Here is a 27049-nt window from a genome sequence, read left to right on the forward strand (position 1 = left end):
ACAAGGAAGTCGCATTTTGGTATTGTAGCTAACAGAGCTGCAGTTAACTCTCTGCCAGTGTAATCAAAACAATATCACAGAAGACTTGGGAGGAAGGTATAAGCTTTCCATGCAACATTATTAGAGCACTGCAGAGACACATTACCCAGTTCTGCTGTCTCTGTCTAAAAAGACATTAGCTAATTACTTCTTATTATTTATTATTTTTATTAAAAATCAAAAGATATTTTTTTTAAAGAGATCTGAAAACCCCATGTGATTTTCAAATTATTAAAAAGAAAGGGAATATATGTATATTTCAATGTCTGTATATGGAATATAGTGTCTGAATTAGCAACTAGCCATGCCTAGTGGTTAGAAAACCAAAGACAGAGAAATTGAAACTGCAAGTCAAGAACAAATATTTGGTGCAGAGCACATCACTCAGTAGAGGAACTTCCATGAGGATACTGTTAACAATTGCCTGGAATTTCTTCAAACCCATACCACAACTTCAGAGAGTCAGAAGATAGTTCAAGCAGAAGCTGCAAATCTAAGGATGAAATTATTAAACTATCGTGGGATGTGTTACAGGTTATGTGGAAGATGACTGTAATAATGGAACTTTACTAAAATTGGTGAGATTGGTGGAAAGTCTGTTACAAATTTTAGTGAAAGCAGAATATGCACTTATACAGAAAATTTATACTATCAGGTCACGGACCATGTAAATACAAAAACTCACCATCTTCATCAGTTTGTACTACAAGTTCTTGGCTGTCTTTCCGTCCTTCGGGATTCATCAGCACTAATTTGATGCTGACATTTGTGTATGGCGACAGGTTGGTAATTGTGTGCTGGGGATGGGAACTTTCTGTATCCCAGCTGACCTCCTCTCTCACTTGCTCCTGTCCTCCAGCCTGGTAGCGGTAATGGACTGTGAGGTTGTAGCGATGGCAACGTGTGACATTATATCCAAAGGGCTCCCAGCAGATGGTGATCTGCCTCGATTTGATCTCCACAACCTCCAGTCTTCGGGGCCCACGCATGGGATCTGCAAAATTACCAACACAATTCTGCTGTGATCACTTGTTCATATTAGAATAGTGACGTGAGAAATAAGTTGTACAGCTCTACAAGTATGCCAGACAAGTGGAAACAGAAATCCATTGCTGTATAGAATCACAGTAAAATAGAAGTGTTACATTACTCCCCTCTGAAAAAGCAGGGGAAAATGGAGAAATGAACGAGAAGCGTCTGCTGAAAAAATGAAGAGCAAACAAAACACTAAAAAGTTCTTATGATTCAACTCAAGTTGCATGATACAGCTGGAATGACACTTTTTTAACTATTTGTTGCTTGCAAAAAGTAAGCATGTACAATTTCTTTTGCACAAATTATTTGTATTAACACTTTTAGAGCAAAAACCTGCAAAAAACAAGTATCTAAAAAGAAAATGTAATTTCAGAATAAATTTGCAAATATATGTTGATTTTCTTGCAGGACTGATTATACAAAGGCTAGATGGCTCTTCTTTAAGATATTTCTTATTCATTTGTTTTTAAATTAGGCTGAATGCAATTACTCAATCTCTATTTGTCCAGGACAGTAAGTTAATATTCCAATTTCTTTAAACTAGACCATAGGGTTTTCTCCACAGAAACATTACCTGTTAATAGTGCAAATACCTCAATTTGTTATAGTGGTTTAGCAAAGATACAAAATAAACAAGATATTCTCCTGCATCTTTTTCTAGAGATCTCCCAGTTGAAAATGAGCCATCAATCAAAACTACGAAAATATATAAACAAGCACCAAAGATTGTGGTTGATAAACTTAAATTTTCTTCAATCCTACTGGTCACAGCAACTGAGATGGAAAAGTGAATTAAAATTTCCACCATATTATAGCAGAGCCACTGAGCTGATACCCCCCCATATTTTCAAAACATTGTCATTAACAGAGCTATTATACATACTTAGCAATAATCTGGGTTTTTTCATATTTGAGTCCTCAAAAAGATTAAAGACAATGTCAGGTTTTATCCACTGCTTCACTAGTTAAACACTTAGAAGACTTTTAATGAGTTAGAAGACTCTTATACGTAAACAAATTAATATGCATCTTCCTCCTTTTATGTTTATTAATCAACATGTCTTCACTAGGAATGTTCTAAACAATTTACACAGGATTTCATCTTTTTACTTTTTAACATAATCCCTGCATGCTTGAAATATTTGTTCAAAGATGCTATTCATCTTAACTCCTTGAAGAAAAGGTGTTAAGAAATTGCTTGTTCTAACATCTACAAAGCAGGTTATTTTTCCCCCTTTTTAAATGATCCAGCTGCTTTTTAATTTTTTTAATTAATTTTCACTGTCAAACAATGTTGATAATCAGTATAGAATATTTGGCAATTGGTGAAAAAATGGAAAAACAAACCAAATTCTAATTCTGGTCTCCTTTCTAGTGACTTGACTGAGAGGTAAAAATGTCCCCACTAAGGATAAATTGCTATTGAGCCATTTATATGTTTCCATGCTCAGGCATCCCAGCTAAGAATTCTGGCATCTGGGGGCTTTGCCACATTTCTATTGCTACAACCATTAAAATTAATATGAAGCAAACCTCAAGGACTGGAAGTTACTGGACTCAGTAACTTCCTAAATATTTACTTCTGTGTAATTAAGACATAAACTTAATGGAAAATGAGTTTTCCTGTTTTGTTTTTTAATTTCACTCCAGCTTCTAAGAATTTCTTGTTTTAGGTGAGATGATGAAGAACAAAGGACATTTGAGAAGTAACTGTAATTTTATCTGTAATTTTATCTGAGTAACTGTAATTTTATCTGAATGGGCTAAATAGAATTAAAAACAAAAAAAAAAAAAAAAATTGAGGTGACCCTGACACGCAACATTAAACAACTGAACAAAGCTCCTAGCTGCAAGAATATGGAACAGCCTACTTAGTTCCACAGTGGGCACATCAGAAAATTCACAGGGGAGCTGAGAAATCATTTTATTAGAGACATAAACCTAATTCATAGCATTGCAGAAGAGAAACTGAGTGGCTGTACAAAATACCTGGATCAAAACCTATCCAAGATTTCTGCCCAGGAGGAAGGTATTCTTATGTCATGTTACCTTAATAAAAAGTACAAGTTAGCCCTCTAGTTAAATCTATGAGAATGACAGATACATTTTCACCTCCAACAAAAGAGACAAGGGAAAGAAGAGTTCAGATTGTAAAAGATAGAGACAATACAGCTTCCCTTGATATTTGAAGGACAAATCAGACAAGGCCAATACCCTGATTATTTTGGCTCCTGACTTGATAACCCATAGCATCAGACAAGTACACAGCTCATATATATTTTTCCTACCATTCTTTCAGAGATTATGCAACTAACAGGGCCCTAATGAACCCTGTCATTAATACGTGCTTTAACAGCCCTACTTTTAACTAGGAGAAAAAAAAAAGGCTAAGGTAACAATGGAATTTTAGGATTAAAAAAGCCATGTGGCTCAAAAGAGCTCTGAAAAATAGCAGTTAGTGCAACAAAAGCTAGAAAACTAAGTTTCCATTTCATTAATTTAGCAACTAAACTGAATTTCTCTGGTGGTCATATACCACTGTATATGACAAAGGAAATATTTCACAGAATAGAATCACAGAATCATCAAGGTTGGAAGAGATCTTTAACATCATGAAGTCCACCTGTCAATACAGCACTGTCACTGTAATGATGTAATAATGGGATAATACTAAACCACTAAACTACTTCACCCAATGCTAGATCCAGATTCCTCTTAAGCACTTCTAAGGATTGTCACTCCCAACACCTCCCTCGGCAACCTATTCTGATGTCTGACCACACTAACTGTGAAAAAAAAATCTGAATATCTGAATATCTATCTATCTATCTATCTATCTATCTATCTATCTATCTATCTATCTAGCTAGCTAGCTAGCTAGCTAGCTAGCTAATCTATCTACCTACCTACCTACCTACCTACCTACCTACCTACCTACCTACCTACCTACCTACCTACCTATCTTTAATATAATATGGGTCTGAGAGCACAGCACATCACTTCTAATGTACTGGAAGGTATATGCTCTTCATCAGGAAGGACACAGGATACTTGGGGAAAGGGAACTGCTAAGCAGCACTAAAAGAATGACAGCTAATGACTGTGATTTAAAAGGGAAAGCTGAATTAATTACTAGGGCATGATGACTTCATTTATTTTATTTTATTTTCTGAAGGATTTATCACTTTCCCAATTTTGGTGAAGTTGGTGAGTTCCCAGCTGTAAGTGAAGAAGTAGGCATACTTCAGGGATGCTGCCATTGTGCTCATGAGACTTGCACTAACTATCCCTGTGAAGTGGAAGGCTGTCATCCCAGCAATGGTCTGTTGTTGTTACCTTGCACCAGGTATGTTAAGTGATAGCTTTACAGCGTCCTTTCACAGTGCTGCTGATCACAGCTGAAATCACACATTTCAGAGCTGAAGAATAAGGAATTCAACAACCCCACCAACTGTATTATATACAACATATGTACTTCATAGCACGAGTGCTATTTGCTGAGCCTTTGCCTCCTCCTTACTTGGCAAATGCCCACCTGCAGAGGTTACACAGCCAGATCTCTCCATCCACTGCAGTTTTCTAAGTGAAACGAGCCTCTGCTGCTCCTCGGTACTCCAGCTATTTTCTTATGCCTTACTGGTACAAATCATGAGGCAAATGGGGAAAATGAGGCCGCCTGATTTGTAAGGGAAGAGGTTTTCTTCCCAAAGGAGCACACTGCCTGTCAAGCCTGAAGCTTAGCCAGCTACTTCTTTCCCCATTCCCCTGCTGGTGCCTGCAGCATTTTTCATACTGCTCTCCTTCTGCCAGGTTCAGCAGGGAATCAGGCAGTGAATTCTGACAGTTGCAGCTCTGACCTGAGGGACCAGCAAGCCTGGTTCTAGCCCCTGGCACTTTAGCATCCCATTTAATCGGTGATCTTGGCTCCTTCTCTGCTCCACTCTGTTTTCCTGAGAATATGGAGCACAGGCTGACAGACAGGATCAATTTCCACTGCAGCTGCAATTCACAGCTCATTTCTCTGGAACTTCACTCTTTACCTTTTACCACAAGTACAATGCTTTTTCAGAAACTCAATTTCAGAATCACAGAGACATTTAGGTGTATTCTTAGCATCCTGTCATTGATCATCAAAACTTGTGTTTAAGATGAAAACTCAAGACTGGAAGTTTTGTCTTTTCATCACAGCCTGCACAGACCTAGTGAGATAAGAACAAGAAAGGAATGGTGATTTTCTGCCACTCCATGGTACTCCAGTAGCTGCAGACATCTGGTCTGTGTTACATACTATTTGAAAGGCACCTAACAATAGGAATTAGGAATTTATTTCTTGTTGAGGCAAACTATTAGTGGACTTTAGCTATGCAACAACTCTCTGGACTGAAATTTCAGATCAGACTCTATTGTCCTTCCACATGAAGTATGGGATAGATAGAACAGGAAAATAAACAAATATAGGATGAGAACTGAATATTTAAGATATTATCCACAAAACAGCTTTTTAAAACATAATAGTTAATTAATGATAATTAAAAGTAATGGCTTCACAGACTGCCTAAGCGGTCTTGTTCAAATCACTTAACATCTTTTCACATCAATTCCCTCTGAGTAAAGTGGGAGCCACAGTAGTCTAGCATCAGTATCCGATGGTGTCACAGAGAATTTCATGAATGCCTGCAAGGAACGTGCAGGTTACAGTGGTGGAGACCACCTACAGGGGAACAGAAAACATGGCCTGTGAGCCAGCTGCTATCAAAGTAGCAACATTTGGTTTGTTCCTTGAAAACAAATCTCCATGTTTGTCTACATCTACAGCCAACGCCAAACAAGAATATAGGTAAAATAATTTACTTGTTTGGCTTGTTCTCATTTGATTTGAAATCTAATCTACACATTACTAACAATTTGAGGTTGTTTGCAAACTTGGTAAGACAGTGCTGTAAAAGATTACATTCATCTGCAATGGTGTGATTTTTACATTGTTATTATTCTTCATCTGAGTTCTTCAACAACAGACTGAAGTTCAAAAAGAGCTCTTTGCTCCAAATGCCACATGATTTATCTGATCTGATAACAGATCAGGGTTTTTCGAATTCCAGTTTGCCAAAAACTGCAGAATGCAGTTGATGAAAGAAACAATGAGCAAGATTTTGGGTGGTGCAATTTCACAGTTTTTTAGCACATTTTTATTTCAGTCAGATTTGTTAATACAAAGAACTGCTTTGTAGTTAGGATTAGAGAAAGAAAAGGAACACTTTAACCACATGATTTTTCATACTGTCCATTATTTGAATTATAAAAGAAAGTATTCAAACAAAGAGAGGGCAAACAAAGAAACACAGGGACAAGTGACTCACAAACAGAATCAAAATCCTAATATGATGATGGTGGTGTGATTGTACTGCCTAGTTCCACTATTTTAAAATGAAAACAAAGGCTAAGCTGCCAGTGCGCACAAATCTGTTGAAGATCCAGAAACAACCTTTAAGAGCGGCACATTAGAGGTTGGTCATTTTACTCATCTAAGAGCACAGCATGTTCAGGAAACAGCCAAAAATGTTAAAAACCAGAACAGAATAATTGCAAATTTGTGAAACACTGATGTCACATGAAATATCTCTACTTCCTGTCGTGGAGCAGCCACCAATGTTGATAGCAACAGGCTATCACTAAGGTTATTCAGGTAAACACAGAAGATCAAAGAAGATACCCAGCATCTCCTGGAAAGATTCCAAAACATTGTATTTAAAATTCTTACCAATACTTCATAATACTAATTGATAACATTTACAAGAGAATATGTTTCTACTTCTGCAAAACCAGATGCCTCCTGCAGAAAAGCAGCACTTCTATCAGTCCCTGACACTTTAAAAAATGTTGGGATGCAAGACCTGCAGAGTTTCAGCACTAATGAAAGAAAGAATAATGAGACAGCAAAACTGAAATGGTAGTCACCTGCAATGCCACAGAGGAAGGAATAATCAGGTTTTCTTATAGATATAAAATATATGCTGAAAGCTAGACTAGGAATGTTTCTGCCAACTCTGGGCAAAATGGCTTCTTTTTCATTGTATTATTTATAGAAAGATTTTCTTTTTCTTGATTATATTCTTTCAATGATATTCTTTTGTCTTCCACAGTCACAATGCCAGTGAAAGAAGATGAACAGAAGGATGTACATACTCTAAAGTCAGTGTACTAGCTTTGAGCAGTAGCCTGTGGGGATCCTTCTGCACCCTCGTTATTGCAGACTTAAGAGCACTGAGAAGCAGGAACTCTCCTGCACACATTTCCCTCAGCACCTTTACTTCCAGGATTAGCATCCACAGTGCCACAATGGTCAGAGAGAAGGTATCAATAGGACTAGACTGACGTAAAAAAAAAATAAAATTCAGTGCACTTGCTACCACAGATAGTTTTCTTTCTCTGGACTAAAATACTTCCCATCATCTGAGAACTGGAAGATTCATACTTGGAGCATGTGCCCATACTCAGCCTCTATTTCCTGGTCAAGATGCCAACAGTCCACCAGCTGAAAGAGAAAAGCCAACATCTCCCAAAGCATCCCCCAAACTGCTGTGCTGCCAGAATATTACAGCTAATACCATTCTTCTTCTGCATGGAACCAGATGCTTCCACTGATTTTATTATATACTTTAATTAATGTGTAGGTAAACCTTATGCATCTGTATCAGGCATGACTAAAGCATGTTCTCCCAGTTTATAGCCAAAGAAACTCAGAAGAAATTGAATTGCCAGCTGAAGGTTGCAGTTATCAGTAAAAGCCATGCAATCCTAGTTCTCAGTCTTATTTCTAACCCATTAGAACACAACACTATGCATGCTTTTTTTTCCCTGCACTTTGTGGCCAAAAGATGTTAGTTCCAAAATGTGTGAGCTCAGAAGACAATAAAATAGTCACAGCTCACAGCAACAAAATGAACAGGCCTTGTTCTTATAGTAAGCCAGCTTGAATCCTCACTCACTTCATAAATTCAAATGTGAGATATAGTAGAAATCTACTTTTACCAGGAAGGATCCTAAATACTAGCATCATATCACACTAAGAGATTTTTTCTGTGCTATCTCTAGATGAGACACAAGTTAAAACCCAGGAATTGTTGGGAGGGAACCATAATATTTAGCCAACTATAGAAGATTAATGGAGAATAAATTCTAGCAAGCATCTAAGGCATCAGCTCACTGCTTACAAAAAGTAAGTGTAGCTGTTGCTTGAAACCAGATCAGGAATTTGATTTAAGCTTTTAGTAATATATTATTACAAGCACTGGACACAGAAACATCAATGAGTGATAAAATCATGCATAAGACATTTTCTTAACTTTTTATCTCTTCTCCAGTTCATGGCTACACATATTCCAGGAGGCCTATGTCTTCAGGCTGACATTCACAGTAGCAAAATATATTGGTCTAATCACCAATAACACCCTTTTAAACATCTATTACATACTTTTTAAGGTAATAACATTTTGAAATGTTGGTTTCTATACAGCGTTTTCTTTCTAGAGAGGGCTGATATGATCAGTTCACTTTATAGTAAAATTTAAATCTGAACCCATGTAAATTGAATCTAATATTTCTTTATGTTGTCATTTTATAGGTATACTCTGAACGGTAAATCATTTAAATTCTAATACATTTAAATAAGGTATGAAAAAAACCATCATTTGATATATTTTTGTCAAATTACCTACATTACATGATTACTCCTCCACAATCAAAATCAGATTTTAAGTATGAATGATACAAACAAGATTACATTCCAAATCTGCAACACAGATTTTAGTTGCTTGTTTAAAATGACATACCTAGCTATTCAGTAATCACTTTATAATAACCCCTTTCATTTCTAAATCTTCTTAGCCATCAGCCACTAGTGAGGAAAATGCTGGCAGTGGTTTTTACAACTACACATTAGTTTTATATTTCATGACAAGCTAATTCTACAGAGTTTGAAAGACAGACAAGCATGTGTTCTTAAGATATTCTTTCTTTTGCATGAAGAAAGCACACATCTAACTGAGGAATGAAAAATAAAGAGTGCAGACATATACTTTCCATTTCACACACATGGCAGTAACAATTTATCCCAACTTCACCTCAGGAACTGCCATGAATATGTAAATCAAGAATTAAAAGGTGGTCACAAATAACTCTCAGAAGAATTACCACAGTAAGATGGCAAAAAGTGCCTATTTCTGGTAGAAGGTACCTTTGGTAGATCTACCTTTGATAGGCGCTGGATCAGAATGATTTTTGAGGAAAATTGAGGTCAAATGAGCTGTGATGTGTACACTGCCCCTCTCAATTGAATCTATCACAGGCATTTAAACTTAACCCTTTGACTGAGTTGTCACATGACTGCTTTACAGTGTCATTATTGTCCTTTCCTATTGCTTCTCCATTGTTTTGAACACAGCACATCATCATCTGCTGATCCAACGCAGACATATTTAGGCAGACATGCACCTCCACACCTGTGGCACCTTTCAGAAGCTGGCACAGACTTACTCACCAATTTATACAGAATGCAGGTCAGATGCTCTTCATATTGGAGAAGATGCAGGCAACACAAAGGAAGCAGAAGGCCTGAGGAATTGCTTTTGTGGCCACCTCCACACATTTATCACAACACAGAACTGTGTTCAGTGAATGCAAAACCATCTGGTTTCATGGGTCAATACATAAACTTTCAGATATATTATAGAATGGTGCAGGTGGATGGCTCATAATTAAGCATATTCATGGGAACAACAGACACAATTTGACCACACAATGTAAATAGGGGAAATTACATTAATGTAACACACACTCTTCTACTCACTGCTCAAAAAATGGGAAGCCAGGAGAACATTATAAACATTATAAATATTCATTGTGAGGGAAGAATTCAGGAGAATTTTTCTAAACCATTTTCCCAGAAATGGCTGGAATACATCTAGGGCATTGTAAGATGCTAAACCATTCTCTCTATCTGCTTATAAGGTACATGTATTTTTTACAGGGCCCCAATCCCCTTCTGAGTGTGAACAGTATTAATGGCAAAGCCATACACTGTTGCTCTGCTGTGTGACAGATCAGCATGCTCAAACTCCTTAGATTTTCAGTACAGCTGCCTGAGTTACCCCTAAAGCCAACCAGAGAAAAGATAAACCATTGTGTAAATTAGTGAAGGTTTTAGCTGTTCAATACCTGCCCTGAAAGTAGAAGCTCAGAGACTGTTTATTATGTAGCACAAAAGAATAAATGGGCAATGCTGTTTCACAGATCAGTCAGAACAAGATGTAGCAGTGTGTTCTGGTTATCACTGTGGCCTATCACCACTGACAAATCACATCACTTCAGAGCTGTTACGTACAGCGTGGTAGCTAAATTGGGGATTGAAAACAGAATCCAGATTGAGCCTTGATGACAGGACAACATGGTCATATAAATCTATGTAGAAGAGAAAATGCCACCAATCAACGTTACTAATCTAAAAAGAGTATTTACCATCCTTTCTAATCTGACATGTGCAATGAACCTTAACCAAATGATGTACAGTGAGATAAGTTCTGACAAATAACTCTCAAATGCATAAACCTGATAAATGAATCAGATTCTCTGTAACAGCTGGTAAAAGAAACTTTGAGCTTATATACATGTCAAAGGGAACAGAATATTCTGTCTCCCTACTACACTATGATATGCTAACTACTATAAACATGTAAGAACTGTAAAGTTGATAAGATCATCTGTTTAATTTGTGACAAGCCTCACTTCCCAAAAGAATCTCCTTCGTATTTGCAACTCAGTCTGGATATATATCCTCATGTTAGGTCCATCCTCAGGACTTTTATAGAAGCTTCATCCAAACCCGAGCAGTTACTAGCTACTGAGTAATTTAAGATGTTTTATCACCCACAATCTCAAGTCTTTGATGCCATCACTAACTAAAACATTTGATTTCAGTATCAGTTGCAATATTCAACTATACATAGTGTTTATAAATTAAAGTTTTTGAAAAGTCCCTACATTAAGAGGATACACTCTTGATTTATTGGTTGAATATATTGAGACTTTTTCCCCTGCTGTATCTAGGAGATACTTCAAGAAATGCCACACATTGCTCCCTCTTTGGTAGATGCCTTTGAATTTTCCTTTGACAGATCAACAAGTTATTTATCACCAGTCTTCTTTGCTATGCCACTCCCCACATGTTTGCTCATAAAAAGCAAACATAAGAAACTATGCATGCTGATGAAGGGAATTTATATTGTTATACTGAAGCATGAAACACAGAAGAAATCAGCCCATCATTGTTAATGACACAAGAAAATAAACTGCCAGTGGAGGAGAAAGGAGAACATCTGGGAAAAGGGGGTGTACTGGATGGTGAACTATTTTGAAGTTAATTATTTTTAAGATTTAACAGAGTCCTAAGATTCCCACAAAAATGTATATGTCTGGGAATTTGATATCTGCCTCATTACAGAAATGAATGACAAAAAATAGGGATAAACAAGAACAAGCATGGGATAAAGAAGAAAATAAGGAAATATATATGCTTTTGTGTAATGTGTATCACATATTAGTCAAACCTGCGTTGTTTATTTCCTTTAAACCATGCTTTATTTCCATACATGATCTTGAGCCTGTTTTGTTTATTTCCTTTCTCTAGTCCTAAAGATTAAACATTTATCAGGACTACACTTCCCTCTGTTGCCTGCAGCATCCCTTGCTTTAAACTCTACACGTCACTTTGCATTTGGCTACGTCCTTTTGCTTCCTTCCCCTCCTCTAAACTTGGTCCTGTCAAATGGATTAAAGAACCTGTGCATTTCTGCCAGAACCATAACTGACATGGAAGAGCACAAAGCAACCATCAAATATTCAGAGAAGCAGAGGTGATGGGAGGTTGCTAAAGTACCTGTGAACACAAGGAAAGGAGAGGGGTCAGGACTCTATTGAGACAGAACCAGATCGCTCTGCAGATGGCTCAGGAGCCCTGGATCACGATTTTACCACACAACTCAAGGAAAACAGAGTAAAAGTGCACCAGATATAAGATGGTGTGACAAATTGCAGAACTGCATAGGACAGCAATTAAATAAATCTGAAAACTATCTAATTCCATCACCAATGACTTGCGATTCAAAGTCCATTAAGCACTGTTTTTTTCCAATTGAACTGAACTAATGGAAAATAATTCCTATGCTGAAAAAGGTCATACACCAAGTAATAAAAAACAAATACTGTACAGTCACTATTCGTAGGCTACTCTAATTTGAATTTATAAATTGATGACAGGTGTTATAAATCATTCAGATTTCTTCCAAGCACAGAAATTTCTCATTGCCAGCTTTGCCCTGTCTTTATCCCAATTATGAAACTGAAAAATTCAGGATAATAAGTTACACAAAGTTTGCGAAGTGCTCAGAGTTTGCAAAGTTTTAATCTTTCAGCATGTTTTTCCTAATAAAACTGGGAAGTAAGTAATGAGGAAGCAAAAAACCATAAAATCCAAACCTATAGAAAGCAACGAGCACTCACAGTATCTCAAAACCAGCAGTTTCTGGAGTTTTCGGGTGAATGAATAGCCACAGAGATGTCCTTATTTAAAAATGAAAATAAAGTTTTAAAGCAGTTTAACAAAATAGGAAATATTCAGAAAGATATAAACCATACATTTTAAGTATCAGAATTTGCATTTGCATGATAGAAAATTTAAGCTCTTATTGTAACTCATAATTGAACCAAATGAGAAGACGACAATAGAAGAGCTGCTGCTTTTGAATTTGCAGAATAGTCCAGGGGTCGTCTACTATAATCTTGAATTATGATTATGCTTTTTTTTTTTGACAGTAATCTACATGCAAATAAAAATGGTTTGCTGGATTTGGTATATATATGCACATAAAATCTAGAATTATTCGTATAATGCATAACCAACTTAAACTAGAAATTTCTTGATAACTGAGCATCTGGTTTATGTTTCTTTAAGCCTGCCAGTAGGACAACTGCATTTTGAACTGGTTCTGTAGGAACAAATAATTTTATTGACTTGTAATGAGGATTGTGATATTCAGAACTCCATTTCCAATAAGTAATTTCCAATAGGTAAAAACAGAAAGTAGCCATTAATAAGGAATTATAAATATTATTTGATGTTGCTGTACTAAATCACATCATCATAGAGTTGGAAGGGACCCACAAGGATAATCTAGTGCAAGTCCTGGCCCTGCAAACAACACCCCAAGAGTCACCTTTGTGCCTGAGAGCACTGGCCAAATGCTTCTTGAACTCTGCCTGGCTTGGTGCTGTGACCACTTCCCTGTTCCAGCGCCCAACTATTGATTCGGTGAAGAACTTTTTCCTGATATCCAACCTAAACCTCCCCTGGCACAACTTCAGACCATTTCCTTGGGTCCTGTCACTGGTCAGCACAGAGGAGAGATCAGTGCCTGCCCCTCCTCTTCTCCTCACAAGGAAATTGTAACTGCAATGAGGTCTCCCCTCAGTCTCCTCCAGGTGGAGGAGAGACCACCGGTGTTCCCCTTATGGCTTCCCCTTCAGTGTCCTCCTTTGGACACTCTCTAATAGCCCAGTATCTGTCCTGCACTGTGGTGCCCAAAACTGCACACAGAACTTGAGGTCACACAGCACCAGCGCAGAGTAGATGGAAACACTCCCATGAGGTTCTTCTGACTGGATCTCAAAGGTAAACCACAAAGAAAATGGAAAAAAAGTCACAGAAAGATAAAATGACAGAGACTCAAAGTCCTCAAAAGTTAGCCAGACCCAATCCATCAGCTAAAGTCTGTGTGGATCAGTATTATCCACAGAGGTACGTTTTAGTGGAAAGATCCCTGTACTGGAGAATTTGAAACCTCAGCTCAATTTCTGACTTAGGTACTTATCACTGTAAGATCAAAGAAATCCCATTCAATAACTCCAATCTAAATAACTAAATCCTCTGTTTGCAAAGTACTTTGATATTTATAGAATCATAAAACAGAATCATAGAAATGTTAACTTTGGAAAAGACCTTTAGGATCACTGAGTCCAACCATTAATCAGAACACTGCCAAGCCCACCACTAAACATCATCCCCAAATGCCACATCTACATGTCTTCTAAATACCTCTGGGGATGGTAACTTCATCACTTCTCTGAGCAGCTTCTTCCAGGGCTTGATAATCCTTTCTCATTTTTTTTTTTTTCCTGATAACCAATACAAACCTCCCCTGGAGCAATGTGAGGCCATTACCCCTTGTCCACTCACTTGTTACCTGAAAGAAGGGACTGAAATCCCCTCTCCCTAAAACCTTGTTTCAGGTAAGTGTAAAGAGGGATAACATCCCCAGTGAGCCTCTTCTTCTCCAGGCTAAATGATCTCTGTTTCCTCAGCAGCTCCTCCTAAGATAGGTGCTCTAGACTGTTCACCAGCCTCACTGGTGTTACACTGGAAGGAGATATTATTACTTTTCCAGTATTCTCTGAAAGCTGAAAGAAAAGCAACATGAAGATCAGGGTATCTCCAGCTATTCAAATGCTGAAGGCAATTACCAGCCCATACAACTGCGTGATTTTCACCTTTTGTGCCTCCAATTCTCAAATCCCTGGAGTAGGAAGGTGGAGGAGAAGGTGAGTCTGGTTTTGGAAAGTCTTGGTGGGGGCACTAAACTGGGGAGAACCTTTCCTAAACCATGAAACAGGTGAGTTAGGATGGTGTCCTGGGTGCAGCTGCCCAGGTGCTGGCAGAGGGTCTCTAGGGCAGCCTCTGGGAGGAGATGCCAGGCTCCAGCTGGCGGTAGCCAATACACTGCAGGACACAGCGCTGAGGAGCGCTGAGGATGGGTAACCTCACTATTTCCATTTGTCTGTTTCTCACTACTCAAGTCTATTTCAAATCACAAAAAATCATATTCATTCTTTCCAAGTTGAGTGTGTTTTGCATCTGATGGTGATTGCCAAGAGATCTACTTCTCTTTACCTAGATGCATGACCTTTCCCATCTTATTTTGTCCCTCATTCTGCTGAGGAAGAACATGGGGATAGCAACACATCGGGCAGCCAGAGCCAGCCAAGGTCAGCCTACCACAGATTAGTTTGTATTTTGAATTGAATTTTCAGTTGCATTCAGGTATAGTGAGTGTTCCCTGAGTGAAGAACACAGTATCAAGGCCTCCACAGATAGCAGCCTAGAATAGACAAGAAATTTTTCACTACAAAATCTTTTTGTGTGTTTAATTTTTGATGAATTCACACTGCATTAAGTATTGGAGCAGAAAGCAATCATTTTAAATTCTATCAGCACTAGCAGCATGTAACCACAGTAATTAAAACAATATTATTTTTTAAAATTACAAAAGACTACTCAAGACATATGAAAAGGAAGTACCCAAGAAAGAACATCTTTCTTCCGATAACTACAGCTTGTTAAGTCTGGAAAATTATTAAGACACAGACATTTTTTACTCTTGCTAAACAATTAGTTAGATATGCCACAGAGTAATGATTTTAATTAAGAATTAAATTAAACAGGAGTTTCCGTGGATGGAACTTTCAAGAAGCCTTAAAGCAAATTACTGTTAGATGACTAAGAATATTTTGACTAGAATTTTTCCTTCCCTTTGTTTAAATGAAGATTTCACTACCTCAATTCATATTTACAAGTATTCTAATACAAGACTGTTCCTAACTGGGAAAATGCCACACCACCAAAACAATAAAAAATTCATTCTTTTACTAGCTAAAGCAAAGGGTGCTCACATGACAGCTCAGAAGTATGTAAATTCACTTCAGCGCTTTCACTAAACTAAACATCTAATACTACCATAAAGAATACAAGTGAACAGGGGTTGGAGGGACTGGTCCCTCATACTGCAGTCCTTGCTTATGACAGAAGAAAAAACTCAGCAGGCAACAGCAAGGAACCACTTCAGTGCTAATTTTTATAATAATGTTTAGCATGGTATAAAAGCATTCTTGATTTAACTTGCTGATCTGAAACTTCCAACACTGGCTTCTGCCAATAACAAAAAAGATAAATTCTTGGAAGTGTTACAGTTGTTCAATATGGCAAGACTATCCCTGGAGAAAATCTGCTCTCAATTATGAGCTAAAATAAGAGAAGAAAAGTGTTTCTGCAAGCCCAAGTGTAGTTTTCTCTCTGAATTCACGAGTGAATTCAGCCGCTGAACAGCCATGACATGTGGCTATCATAGCAAAACTTCTCAATGCACTGAAGAAAGATCTGCAAGTTCAGAAGATATGTATGCTCTGCCCTTTCCAGCATGCTGCAGAACAGCAATTCCCCACAGGATCATATGGTGCACAGGATCCCTGGATGGGGGATCCCATCTACAGCAAGGAGACCTGAAAATCTCCCAGACACACCTGAGGCCCATTAGTGAAAGCAAGGTGGCAAAGGCCTTAAGTTTTGCCTTAGCTGGACAGGAGTGTGGATGACATACTCAGAATCACAGAATCACAGAATTTTCAAGACTGGAAGGGACCTATAAGATCATCTAGTCCAGCCGATCATCTACTCCTGGTAGGTGAAAGCAGTTAACACAGACAAGTCTCAAGTTTCCCATCAAATACCAAATTGTGAGGCAGGCAAAATACCACACTTCCACTAACACCAAGAGATTGGAGCATTTTAAGTTTAAACTCCTATCAATATTCAGGATGATATCTTATCATCCTTCCCATTTAGGAATGTGTTTGAGCATGCGAATGCCCTGGGAGAGATGTTCACCATAGCATTATCATGCATCCCTGTGCATACACCCAATATTATGACATGTCCTATGCTTTAGAGGCATTCCAAGAACTTCCATCCTTGCTGTCTTGCTTTCTGAGTGACAGGTGTGGTAAAAGCTGCTGGCTGACACAAACAGGAAAATAGACTTTTGGTTTTCTTCATTTCTCCCCACTGCCCTTGGCAAAATGCAGCAGGAAGTGGAGACCGAAGAGAGGCTTCAGCTATTCTCAGCTGCCTACAGGAAGTGTGGGGGACCCACAGCAGACAGACATATAATTGGATAATGAGGGACCTCAAGGATGCTGGAAACCTTTGGTGATTCCTACAGCATGCAGAGATGTTTAGGGAAATTTTCAAGTTAACCAGAGACTCCCTGATAAGAAGCAGAAGCGCCAAATGTCTCACCAGAAAGTCTCCTCTTGGTACTAGTTGACTGTTTACCTTAGCAGATCCAGGGCATATGAAAAAGCAGCTGAATAAAGATAAAAATTGATTATTTGAATCAGGCTTTGGCTCAGAATGTGTCACTGGAAGAAAGCACTATATATCAATGCTGTAGGTGAAAGACAAAAACAGGTAGCGTTTATACATGCTGTGCAATGCCACCTTATACATTTTAAGAGGGCTTTAAAATCACAAACAGAAAGCTTAAAATCTGAACTTATTATTATGGTGATTTTCCTTTCTAGCACAGGGAAGTTTAAAGCACGTATTTTTACAAGTTTATGCCAAATCACTTATCCAAATTTTCTTTAGACAAATTTGCAGTAAGAAGATTAAAAACACATTGGAGAAGTTAGGTACAACCATCAGTACAAACCCCAGGAGACCTCTGGCAGCTTTACAGGCATTAATCACAGTCCATACAAACTTATCCCCATGAATTCACATAAAATAAGGCAATAATTCCATCTATAGTTTTCAAAGGCATGAACAAATGCTCAAGATTCAATCCTGTTGTTTATGATGTTGCTAGAATCTCTGTATAAAGGTAAAGTCTAATGCTTATAACTATAGCCATATTATTTTTTACCATATGTTCATCAGGTCATATGACAGTCATATGACTGCATATTGTTGAAACAATTTTGCTCTCAGTGCAACTGAAAAGCTATTTAAAATTCAAACAAATAAACCCATTAGATTCAAAAGAATTTGCAACTTATTTCCATTTTTAAAAACAGAAATAGTTCTACGTAATAATCAGGAAAACTATCTCTTAAGTCAAGAGAGAAACATATGGACAACAAAATGAATATAGCAATACTATGGAGACAAAAGAAATATGTGCAGGACAGCTGTTCTATATACACACAAAGTATTTTATTTTTGCCTAAAGTACTGTCTGGAATATCCTGAAATAAAATTCCTAATAGTTGGTTTAAACTTTCTCCATTTATTTTAAGGAAGAATGAAGAAGAGCATCTGAAACATTCCGAGGGCACTTTACCAAAACCACTGACTAATAGGGAGCTCCCCATGTAACACTCAGTAATCATTATAAAGATCACTGTACACACAGAAGCCATCATGAAAATGTAACGGGGACAAAAATGCCTGACAGTATCACAGACTACACTAAAAATGCCGAATTCCTTTATTTAATTGCAAGAATGAAAGAATTTTTTTCTTTCTCAATAAAGCAGCAGAATTACACAAGCAATGCTGGTATCTATTTCAGCTCTCTAGTGGTTCTCTTGTGTGTGCCTTAGATATTACATTTAGGTTTTGATGTAGCTGCTTGTCCGCCAGGAGATAAATTTAGCAGCTATCTGCAGATCTCACTCCTGTGTAAATATATTTTTATATGCACTTAAGTCTGGCAGTCCATATGATAACACTAATGATTGCTGTTTCACTTTAAAATGCATCCACATATCTAAATTTCAGGTAAAGCCATGTCAGTACATTAATTTTTATCCTGAACCCAATTATTAATTAATATAAAAAAGGTGTATTTGGAAATTTAGTATCATTGGCTTTCTTGAAAATGGACAAAATAGCTCATAAATGGTTTTTTAGTTTAAAGACCAGTGGGTCATTACAAAACTTACGGAAAGAAAGTAGAGAAAAATCACACACTGCATGAAGATGCAAACTGGAGCAAGGAGGGAGTATTATCAGGACTTAGATCAGAATAGCAAAACTTTCTTTTTAGCAAAAGCATGATTTCACAAAATAGAGGATTCCTGTTCTTGACTCCCATTTAATTTATGGCTGTGATCTCATATGAGATGTTTATTAATAAGCATGTCTGGTGAAAAAAATAGAGCTCTTGCATGACAGTTGGTCTACAGACCTGTCCTAAGTCACTGCAGACTGCAGATCACAGCCTGTCCTTGGCAGTGCAGGCACAACTGGCCAGCAAAGCTGCAATGGCAGGAGGAGAGATTCCCAAGTGCTGGGGAGGGAGGGGCAGCTCCTCACACTGCTTTCAGCACTCACAGGAGAGAGCATCCTTGCTGTTGAGCAGAACTTAAACAGCAGCAAAGACAAGGCTGAAGTTTAAGGAATGGAAGCTGCCGGCAACATTCTGGAAGAGAAATAAGTTTTGTATACAAAAGAACCATGAAAAATTAAAATATAAAGGAAAGAAAAAAGAATGTAATTACCACCTTTACTTAGCAATTATTCCAATCAGAGAAGTATATGGATAGCACAATCTGTACACTCATTATGATGTGAATGGTCACTGCATTTCACTTTGAGCTTGTTTTTCTAGATAAAGTATTTTTACAATAATGTTGTGGAAATGGAAAATGTAACTCGCATAATGCAATATCTGAGGTGGAAGAAGAGCCAAAGTCCTTTGTATAAATCAAACATTCATGGCTTGAGGCACAGGGCAAAGTGGAGCCGGTAATTTTTAAGCTTTCCTTTCCTTTTGCAAACTGACTCTACTTTCTAAAAAGTACCTGCTTCACTTGCATCCAAAACAAAAACAACTTCATTAGATGGCAAATGGCTCACCTTGTGACCACAGGCTAACATTCCAATCTTGTATTATAGTAAAACATTGCCCACAGTAAAACACACTCTGTCATTTTTGGTCGGGCAGCCTGATACCCAATGTACACATCCGGGGGCAGAACTGGCCACCTGAGTGCAAACGAAATAAATCTATCCTTTCAACAAAAGACAAATTACAATGTTACAAAGCCAACCCAAGCATATTGCCCAGGGTATCTGCAAGGTGCTTGCAGACTGTTCACTTACTAGCTGTAAAGTAAGAAGATGGAGGCCTGGAGGTTCTTGTCCTACACTGATACAGCAGACCTGAGGCAATCAAATCTTAAAAAAAAGCAGTACATTTTGAAGATTTTTCAATAAATTTCATTTTTTTTGTTAAGCACACATTTTCACCTAATGTTTTCTCTTCACTCCACATGAGGGTTCTTAAACCTTTCATACCAATATCGTGTGTGATTAAAAACAATCAGATCCACTGTCATTAATTATTTGACAACTACATAGATCTCACAAAATGAAGAGTTTCTATGATTTTTGTGGTACATTTTGGATGTTTTGAAAAACCCTAAAATTACACAAAGAAGGGTTTATGCCTTAAAACCTGGGTAGGGATAGCCTGTGATACAGAACAGCATTATATCTGAGCAACGCTTTCATTCAAAATAATGCATGTGCTTTGATATGTGGTGTCCTAAGGCTTGAGCTCTGGTTTATTCATTAATTTCAATGTTTCCAGGAGTAATACAATTTGGCTATGCTATTTATTATGCATCACTGGTTTCTTCTTTCAATAGAACTATGAAAGCATTTCCTACCTAATGAATGTATTTACTACAGTGCCCATCTTCAGGAATGACGAGAAGCCTGCACAGACCCTACCTTCCCCTTGTTGAAGAAATAATGTTGGCAGGTGATTTAGTCTGTAAACACAATTGGGAGACATCTCTACCTGGGAAAAAAATTTCTCCAATCCTCACAAGCTTTGCTGATTTGCCTTCTTTGACAAGTTTGTGACTCCTAGCAAATGGATTCATAGTAGATCTGTTGATAATGATATTTCTGCCTTGCAAATGCTCCAATGTCATGTTTTGGTAACTCTGTCAAGAAACCAACCGCAACCCAAGGATTTGGAATGCGTGCAGCACGGGCCTCAAAAATCCATCTGGCAACTAGGCTTGTGATTGTCAAGCAATGAGCCTGTCCTACCAGACTGAAGACAAATTTAGTCTTACAATCTGTCATGACATTTTCCTGGAGTAATTCAATTTCTGTGAACAAGACAGTTTTCCTTGGTCATTTTCCTGCAAGGTAGAAGGCTGGCAAAGTGGAGACCATTTGTTCAGCTCTTAATATTCACCCTAAGATGAACTATCAGATCCATATGTATCCACTGGGCAAAAGATTTAATCTACATGAATCATATGGCTTCCACATGTGATAAAAAACAGGACATTAACTTTACAGATCACCCTACTGGAAAATGAAACAGCAATGGAAAAAGAATGCTGAAGCCTAAGATTTAATGATGGATGTCCAGGTTCTCCAGGGAGTCTAAGATCCTAAGTGGAGTATCGAAAGGACATTATCACTGCTTGCAGCTAATGCCATAAAGCTACAATAATTGAATGCAGTATTCATTCCCTATGCACAATCTTTGCTTTGCATGCATTTATCAGGGAGAGACAATTCCTGGAATACACTGATTTCTTTCTAGAAGGCATGGAAATAGGAGCATATTCTCTCTTTTTAGTCCATTGCAGAGCTTCCCCCAGCAGTCCACTGCCTAGCTAATGATACTTAGAAATACAGGGTGAAAATTGCTAAAAAGCCTCATGGCTTTATTTTCAGTGAAGGTACTATTATGAAATAATATCATTATGAAATAAGGTGAATCAGGGGCCTAACTAAAGGTCTGTAAGAAGACACAGCAAAAGCTATGGCAAAAGCTTCTCCTTTATTTGCATTTTAGATTAGTTAAGCAAGCAGTAGTTTCAGGTTCATTTAAAAGACAGGGATACTGTAACCCCTGGTCCCAGGCCAGTATTTTTCATCAGGCAACATGTAGAGTCTCAGGCAGAGAGCAGCTCTGCATGTGTATTACATCTTGCTTTGCTTTTGCAAGAAGAATTCTGCTAAAATATCCTGACTCTGTGGTTTAGTCACTAAAAGGGTATAATTAGAATTAAAGGTCAAGTGTGCCAGCTTCAAGGCACTGCAAGTGCACAGACATGCTGGTTGTCAGCTGGGAGCATGACTGACATCTTCTAGCTGTTCACAGAGAAACAGCACGGTGTTGCTAAACCCCACTATTTGCAGATGAGAGCTGCAGCAGCTGCTGATGCATCTGGCAAGACTGGGAGCTGGTGGTGATGGAATGGCTCTTGTTGTCACAAGAGTGAGACTTGGCAAGTGACAGAAAGACAGCTCCTAAGGTGAGCAGCTCCCAGTGTAATGTGAGCACCAGACCTACAGTGACCACTGTCGTTACTTGCTGCCAGATCTGAACTCTCCACATTACCAGAGCTGCAAAGACCTACAGAATTTGGAGACCCTTTTCCAAAATGATGCCATTATTTCTGTATTAGCATGATTATGAACAATATTTTTTTCATCAGCCAGTGTGCTTTCAGCATGTTATCTGAACTGCTTCCAAGGCTTAGGAGGTGAAACTAGCAGCAAAGATGTTTTATTCAGCCTCTTCCTCTCTGTAAAATGCTCCCTGGTAGACAGGTAAAATTGAAGTAGTACAGGAAAACAAACTGCAGAATCAGAGCTTTCTTATACACTAGAGGAAAGCTTCCTACTTAATTTAATACAACACTTGTTCTTATCTTTGATTGCAAATTACATGTTTAGAACTCTTTTTCCTGTTAGTGCTTGTGGATTTGATGAAGAAATGTGTTTGGATTTATCCTACCTGTGTTCTCCTTTTCTGCCTCTGAACATTTTTTTAATCTTGGAGTATTTGTTTGCATGACCACATAGCTCTGGTTCTTTTTCAAGTAGTAACTGTTAGGAACACTGAAACACAATGCAGTGCTTTCCTTATGCCATAATTAAACAAATTTAGCTCTCAGAGAACAATACAGAAGAGACTGACTGAAGTAGAGAGAATGCATTTTGTATTCTTAATTGCAACTTGAAAGAATAGAGAGGGATAAGGGATATAAGATAAAACCAAAAACAGATGAACATATTATTGAAGGAAAAAAGCTCATAAGCAAGAACCACTGTTTCTAACTTTTTCATTAGTTTCTCACATACTGTATTTGACAGAATCACTGCTCTCCTTTCTGACTTAATCCACTCTCCTCCAGATACTGACAGCAATGCCACTGTCAAACTTGACACCTGTTTTTCATGTCCAAACATTGATTTTCCATCTTAAAGCCAACGTATTTCATAAGATTAAATTGTTATCATTATCAGCAAAATATTGATTAGACTGAAATCCCTACCTGTAAATTTATAGCCTTAATTTCCAGTAGTAGTCTGCATTTCATCTGTTATCTTCAGGCAGATGAAGATGTAAAGGAGTTACTAACATGTCTCAACCAAAATGTGAGCTAGTTTCTCACGTATTTATTAAAGTTTAATGAAAACAATGAATAAATAATTACTTCTACATAATAAAAGAGGAAAAAATACCCCCCAAAAACGAATAAGCACCTGTTTGAGGCCAGACAACAAAAACTCATTATTTTAAGCCACAGACCTTACAGTTAATTAATAACATAGGCAGAAGTCCACAAAGAAAAAGCACATTTCTTCTAGTTGCAGAGAAGAAAGAGGTTAAAGCACTCCAAAAACACACCCACCCTCTAAGCCCCTGTACACTCAGCCTATTATCAAAGCCAGTTCTCTCTGTCTCCATTGTACTATCAAAACATGACTTCAGTCTCTTGGTTTCTGAAGCTGGTTATCCTAGATTAATGACACCATCTCTGGCATCCACATTTCTCATATTGCATATGAAATAGCAGAATAACCTTCTGCCATTTATGCTTTAATCTGATATATGCTTTTTTCAGTTTGTCATGCATTGTTTTATTATTTTTACCCTCCTCATCATTGGGAGATACTAATTTTCTCTACATATTTCCAGACTCAAGATCCTTCCAATTCCCTCCTCGTTCATTAAGCTTGCACTAATTATTTTCTTTGTCTCCATTGCTCACCCTTGGCCTTTCACTGTTCTCTCTGTGAATCCATGTTTTTTCTCCACTGCCTTTTTTGTGACCATTTTCATATTCTGCCCTTCAACACTTTTTCCTGTTGTTCTTCAGAGCCATGACAACATTAGTTAGCTATTGTGGAAACAACTCACAGCACTCTCCTGTAAAAGGGTCTGCGACAAGCATTGTGCTTTCATTTCAGCAGGTGCCTTATTTCACATAGGCAAGTTGAAACTTGGACCTATAACCTTACGACCATTGAAGAAGAGGGTTGGAAGCAGCTTTTAAAAATGCAGAGCAATTTGTCAAAGCAGTCTATGAATAAGAGCTCTTCTGAGCATTAGAAACACATAAGGACACTTTTCAACAGACAGTGCACCTCTGAGATGAGCAAGACTGATGGGAGATCAAGGGTACCTTTTCTTCTTACTAGCCCTTAAAAATAACATTTTTCTCCTTTACTTATGAATCATCACCACCTGTACATAGAAAAAAACAAATGATGCATTTTCACAGTGAACAAAAAGTAATTTGCGTTTCTAGAAATCATACAGCTCTGACTTAATTGATTCAAAATGCATTTAAGAAACCAAATTAAGGATCTGGGCATCCCAGACAGCACTACAGGCTGAGGTACAGACTGAAGGAAGAGTGGGTGGAAAGTGTTTCTGTGGAAAAGGACCTGTGCTGGCTGACAGCAGCTGAACATGAGCCAGCATGTGCCTAGGGGCCAAGAAGGCCAATGGCACTCTGGCCTCTATCAGAAATAGTGTGGCCAGCAGGCCCAGGGCAGTGATTGTCCCCCTGTACTTGGCACTGGGGAGGCCACACTTTGAGCGCTGTGCTGAGTCTTGGCCCCTGACTGGCTGGAAGATGTCCAGAGAAGGGCAAGGGAGCTCTGGAAGGGTCTGAAGCATTAGGCTTATGAGGAGAAGCTAAGGGAGCTGGGGTTCTTTAGCCTGGACAAAAGAAGACTTGGGGGGGGTCTAATTGCTCTCTACAACTTCTTGAAAGGAGGCTGGAGCTGGGTGGATGTTGTCCTCTTCTCAAAGGTAAAAAGTGATTGGACAGGAGGAAATAGTTTCAAGTTGCTCTAAGAGAGGTTAAGACCAGATATTAGGAAAAAAATTCTTCATGGAAAATGTCATCAAGCACTGGAAAAGGCTGCTCAGGAAAGCAATGGAGTTACCATTCCTGGAGGTATTTAGAAGACATGAAGATGTGACACCTGGGGATATGGTTTAGTGGTGGATTTGGCACTGCTGCATTAATGGACTCAAAGATCTTAAAGGTCTTTTCCAACCTTAGTGATTCTATGAATTGGTATGACCCCACGAGCCTCACTCTCTGTCTCCTCTCTTCCTCCTTACTAACTCAAAAGAACTACTTTTACAATGAAAATTTCAACCTAAAGTAAACCCGTGGGATTTATTTCACAAACTTGTGTTGTTTTTAGCTGTACTGAAAATGACACAGCTAGGAATAGAAATCCTGTACAGTGACACTACACAGCTCATATTGTAAATAAAATAACTCACTCTTCATTCATTAACCACATACTATGAGTGACAAATGCAAGAGAGACAAAATGACTTTAAGAAAAAAATCTAAATCCTGGCTATTCATGTATGTCCAGCTCTACAATACCTGGAAGCACCTTTATACAGACTGAAAAGTTCCTGGAAATCAAGAGGTGATAGATGAGATTTACATGCTGAAACAGCAAACAAAAAAAACCAAAACAAAACAAAAAAACCAAACAAACAAACAAAAAAAAAACCAAAAAAAACAAAAAACAAAACAAAAAAAAAAAAAAAAAAAAAAAAAAAAACCAAAAAACAAAAAACCCAAAAAAATCAGGAACTACATAGGTTTCTAGGGGAAAAAATTTATATAAATTTTTCAAATCATATGCAAGTCATTTACACTGCTGATGCTGACACATTTCAGGGAGAGAAAAATGTACAGTGTTCATTCTGACTGACAGAGTTGTGTCTAAAACCAGAGAGGCAGGTCACTACTCCTTCAATTTACAGTGCCTAATAAAAATTTTGCACACTGTAAAAACATTATGCTCGGGTTTATTCTGCTCTTCTGGTAACACTCTGGTTGGTCAGAGTGACATTTTACTTTTGAATAATGCAGAGAATCGATAGCCTAACACAGAAAGGATGCATGGGAAAGGATGATGAGGGGAACTCACAGAAAAACTTCTACTTAGATTGTGCATATTAAGTCCCAAGAGACCACAGATTAATACAGATACATATGTAACAAGGTGCAATCTGCTGTAAGTTTCTCTGTACAGAGACTGGAAGGCTTTTTGTTTATAACCTACAAAATTCTCGTAGGCTGTTAAACCTTGGAAAGCAGATGTTATCTTCTATAGAGCAAAGATGATAATGGTTAAAGAGTTACCCAAGTTTAGAGAACCATCCTCTGTACATTTAACCCCTGGAGATGAGAAGGAAACATATGACAAAGTTGGTCAAATCATTAAGTACAGATGCCTGCAAAGACAGAAAGCAGTAGAGTGCAGCAGAACTGTGCAACTGCCATACAAACTATGGTAAACAGAATACCAAAGAGAAAAGAGGTTTGGTATGGAACAAAATAGGAAAAGCATCCAGAATGGACATCAAGACAACTCAGTATGCAATGCTCCTTTTTGTACAAGTATCCACTACAGAAATCAACTTAGGACCTACTGTTTGTCAGAAATGCCCATGTGAGGAGTCCAGATCTCAGCCTGAGGTAGGGCAGGAACAGGCACACTGAAGGGTAGTTGGATCTAAGCTGGGTATTTTCACACCTAGGCCTTTTGGTCACTCTGTTTACTTGAAAACTGACTATGTGGAAAACTTGCATACAAGATCTTTAAAAAAGCAAAAAAAGGCTGTATGCTTTTTTCCCAAGGCTATTTCTAACACCCTAAAGGAAGACACATGAAGAATTAAAGGCCTCTAGAACAACTAACTATGCTACCTGCAAGAAACAGAACTCCTCCTCACCCCTGCCAAATTAGCAGGAGACAAAAAAAGACTCGCTAAAAACACAT

General features: G+C 38.0%; 1 protein-coding gene across 1 annotated transcript in view; it reads right to left on the reverse strand.

The window, feature by feature from the left end:
* PTPRM (protein tyrosine phosphatase receptor type M) overlaps positions 1 to 27049 on the reverse strand; it is a 441589-nt gene that overhangs the window by 211781 nt on the left and 202759 nt on the right. Inside the window, exon 8 of the mRNA XM_058023915.1 lies at positions 725 to 1033. Within this exon, the coding sequence (XP_057879898.1) occupies positions 725 to 1033 (309 nt within the window). The remainder of the gene's footprint in view (positions 1 to 724; positions 1034 to 27049) is intronic.

Source organism: Melospiza georgiana, chromosome 1 (genome assembly GCF_028018845.1).
Source record: "Melospiza georgiana isolate bMelGeo1 chromosome 1, bMelGeo1.pri, whole genome shotgun sequence".
Lineage (NCBI taxonomy): Eukaryota > Metazoa > Chordata > Aves > Passeriformes > Passerellidae > Melospiza > Melospiza georgiana.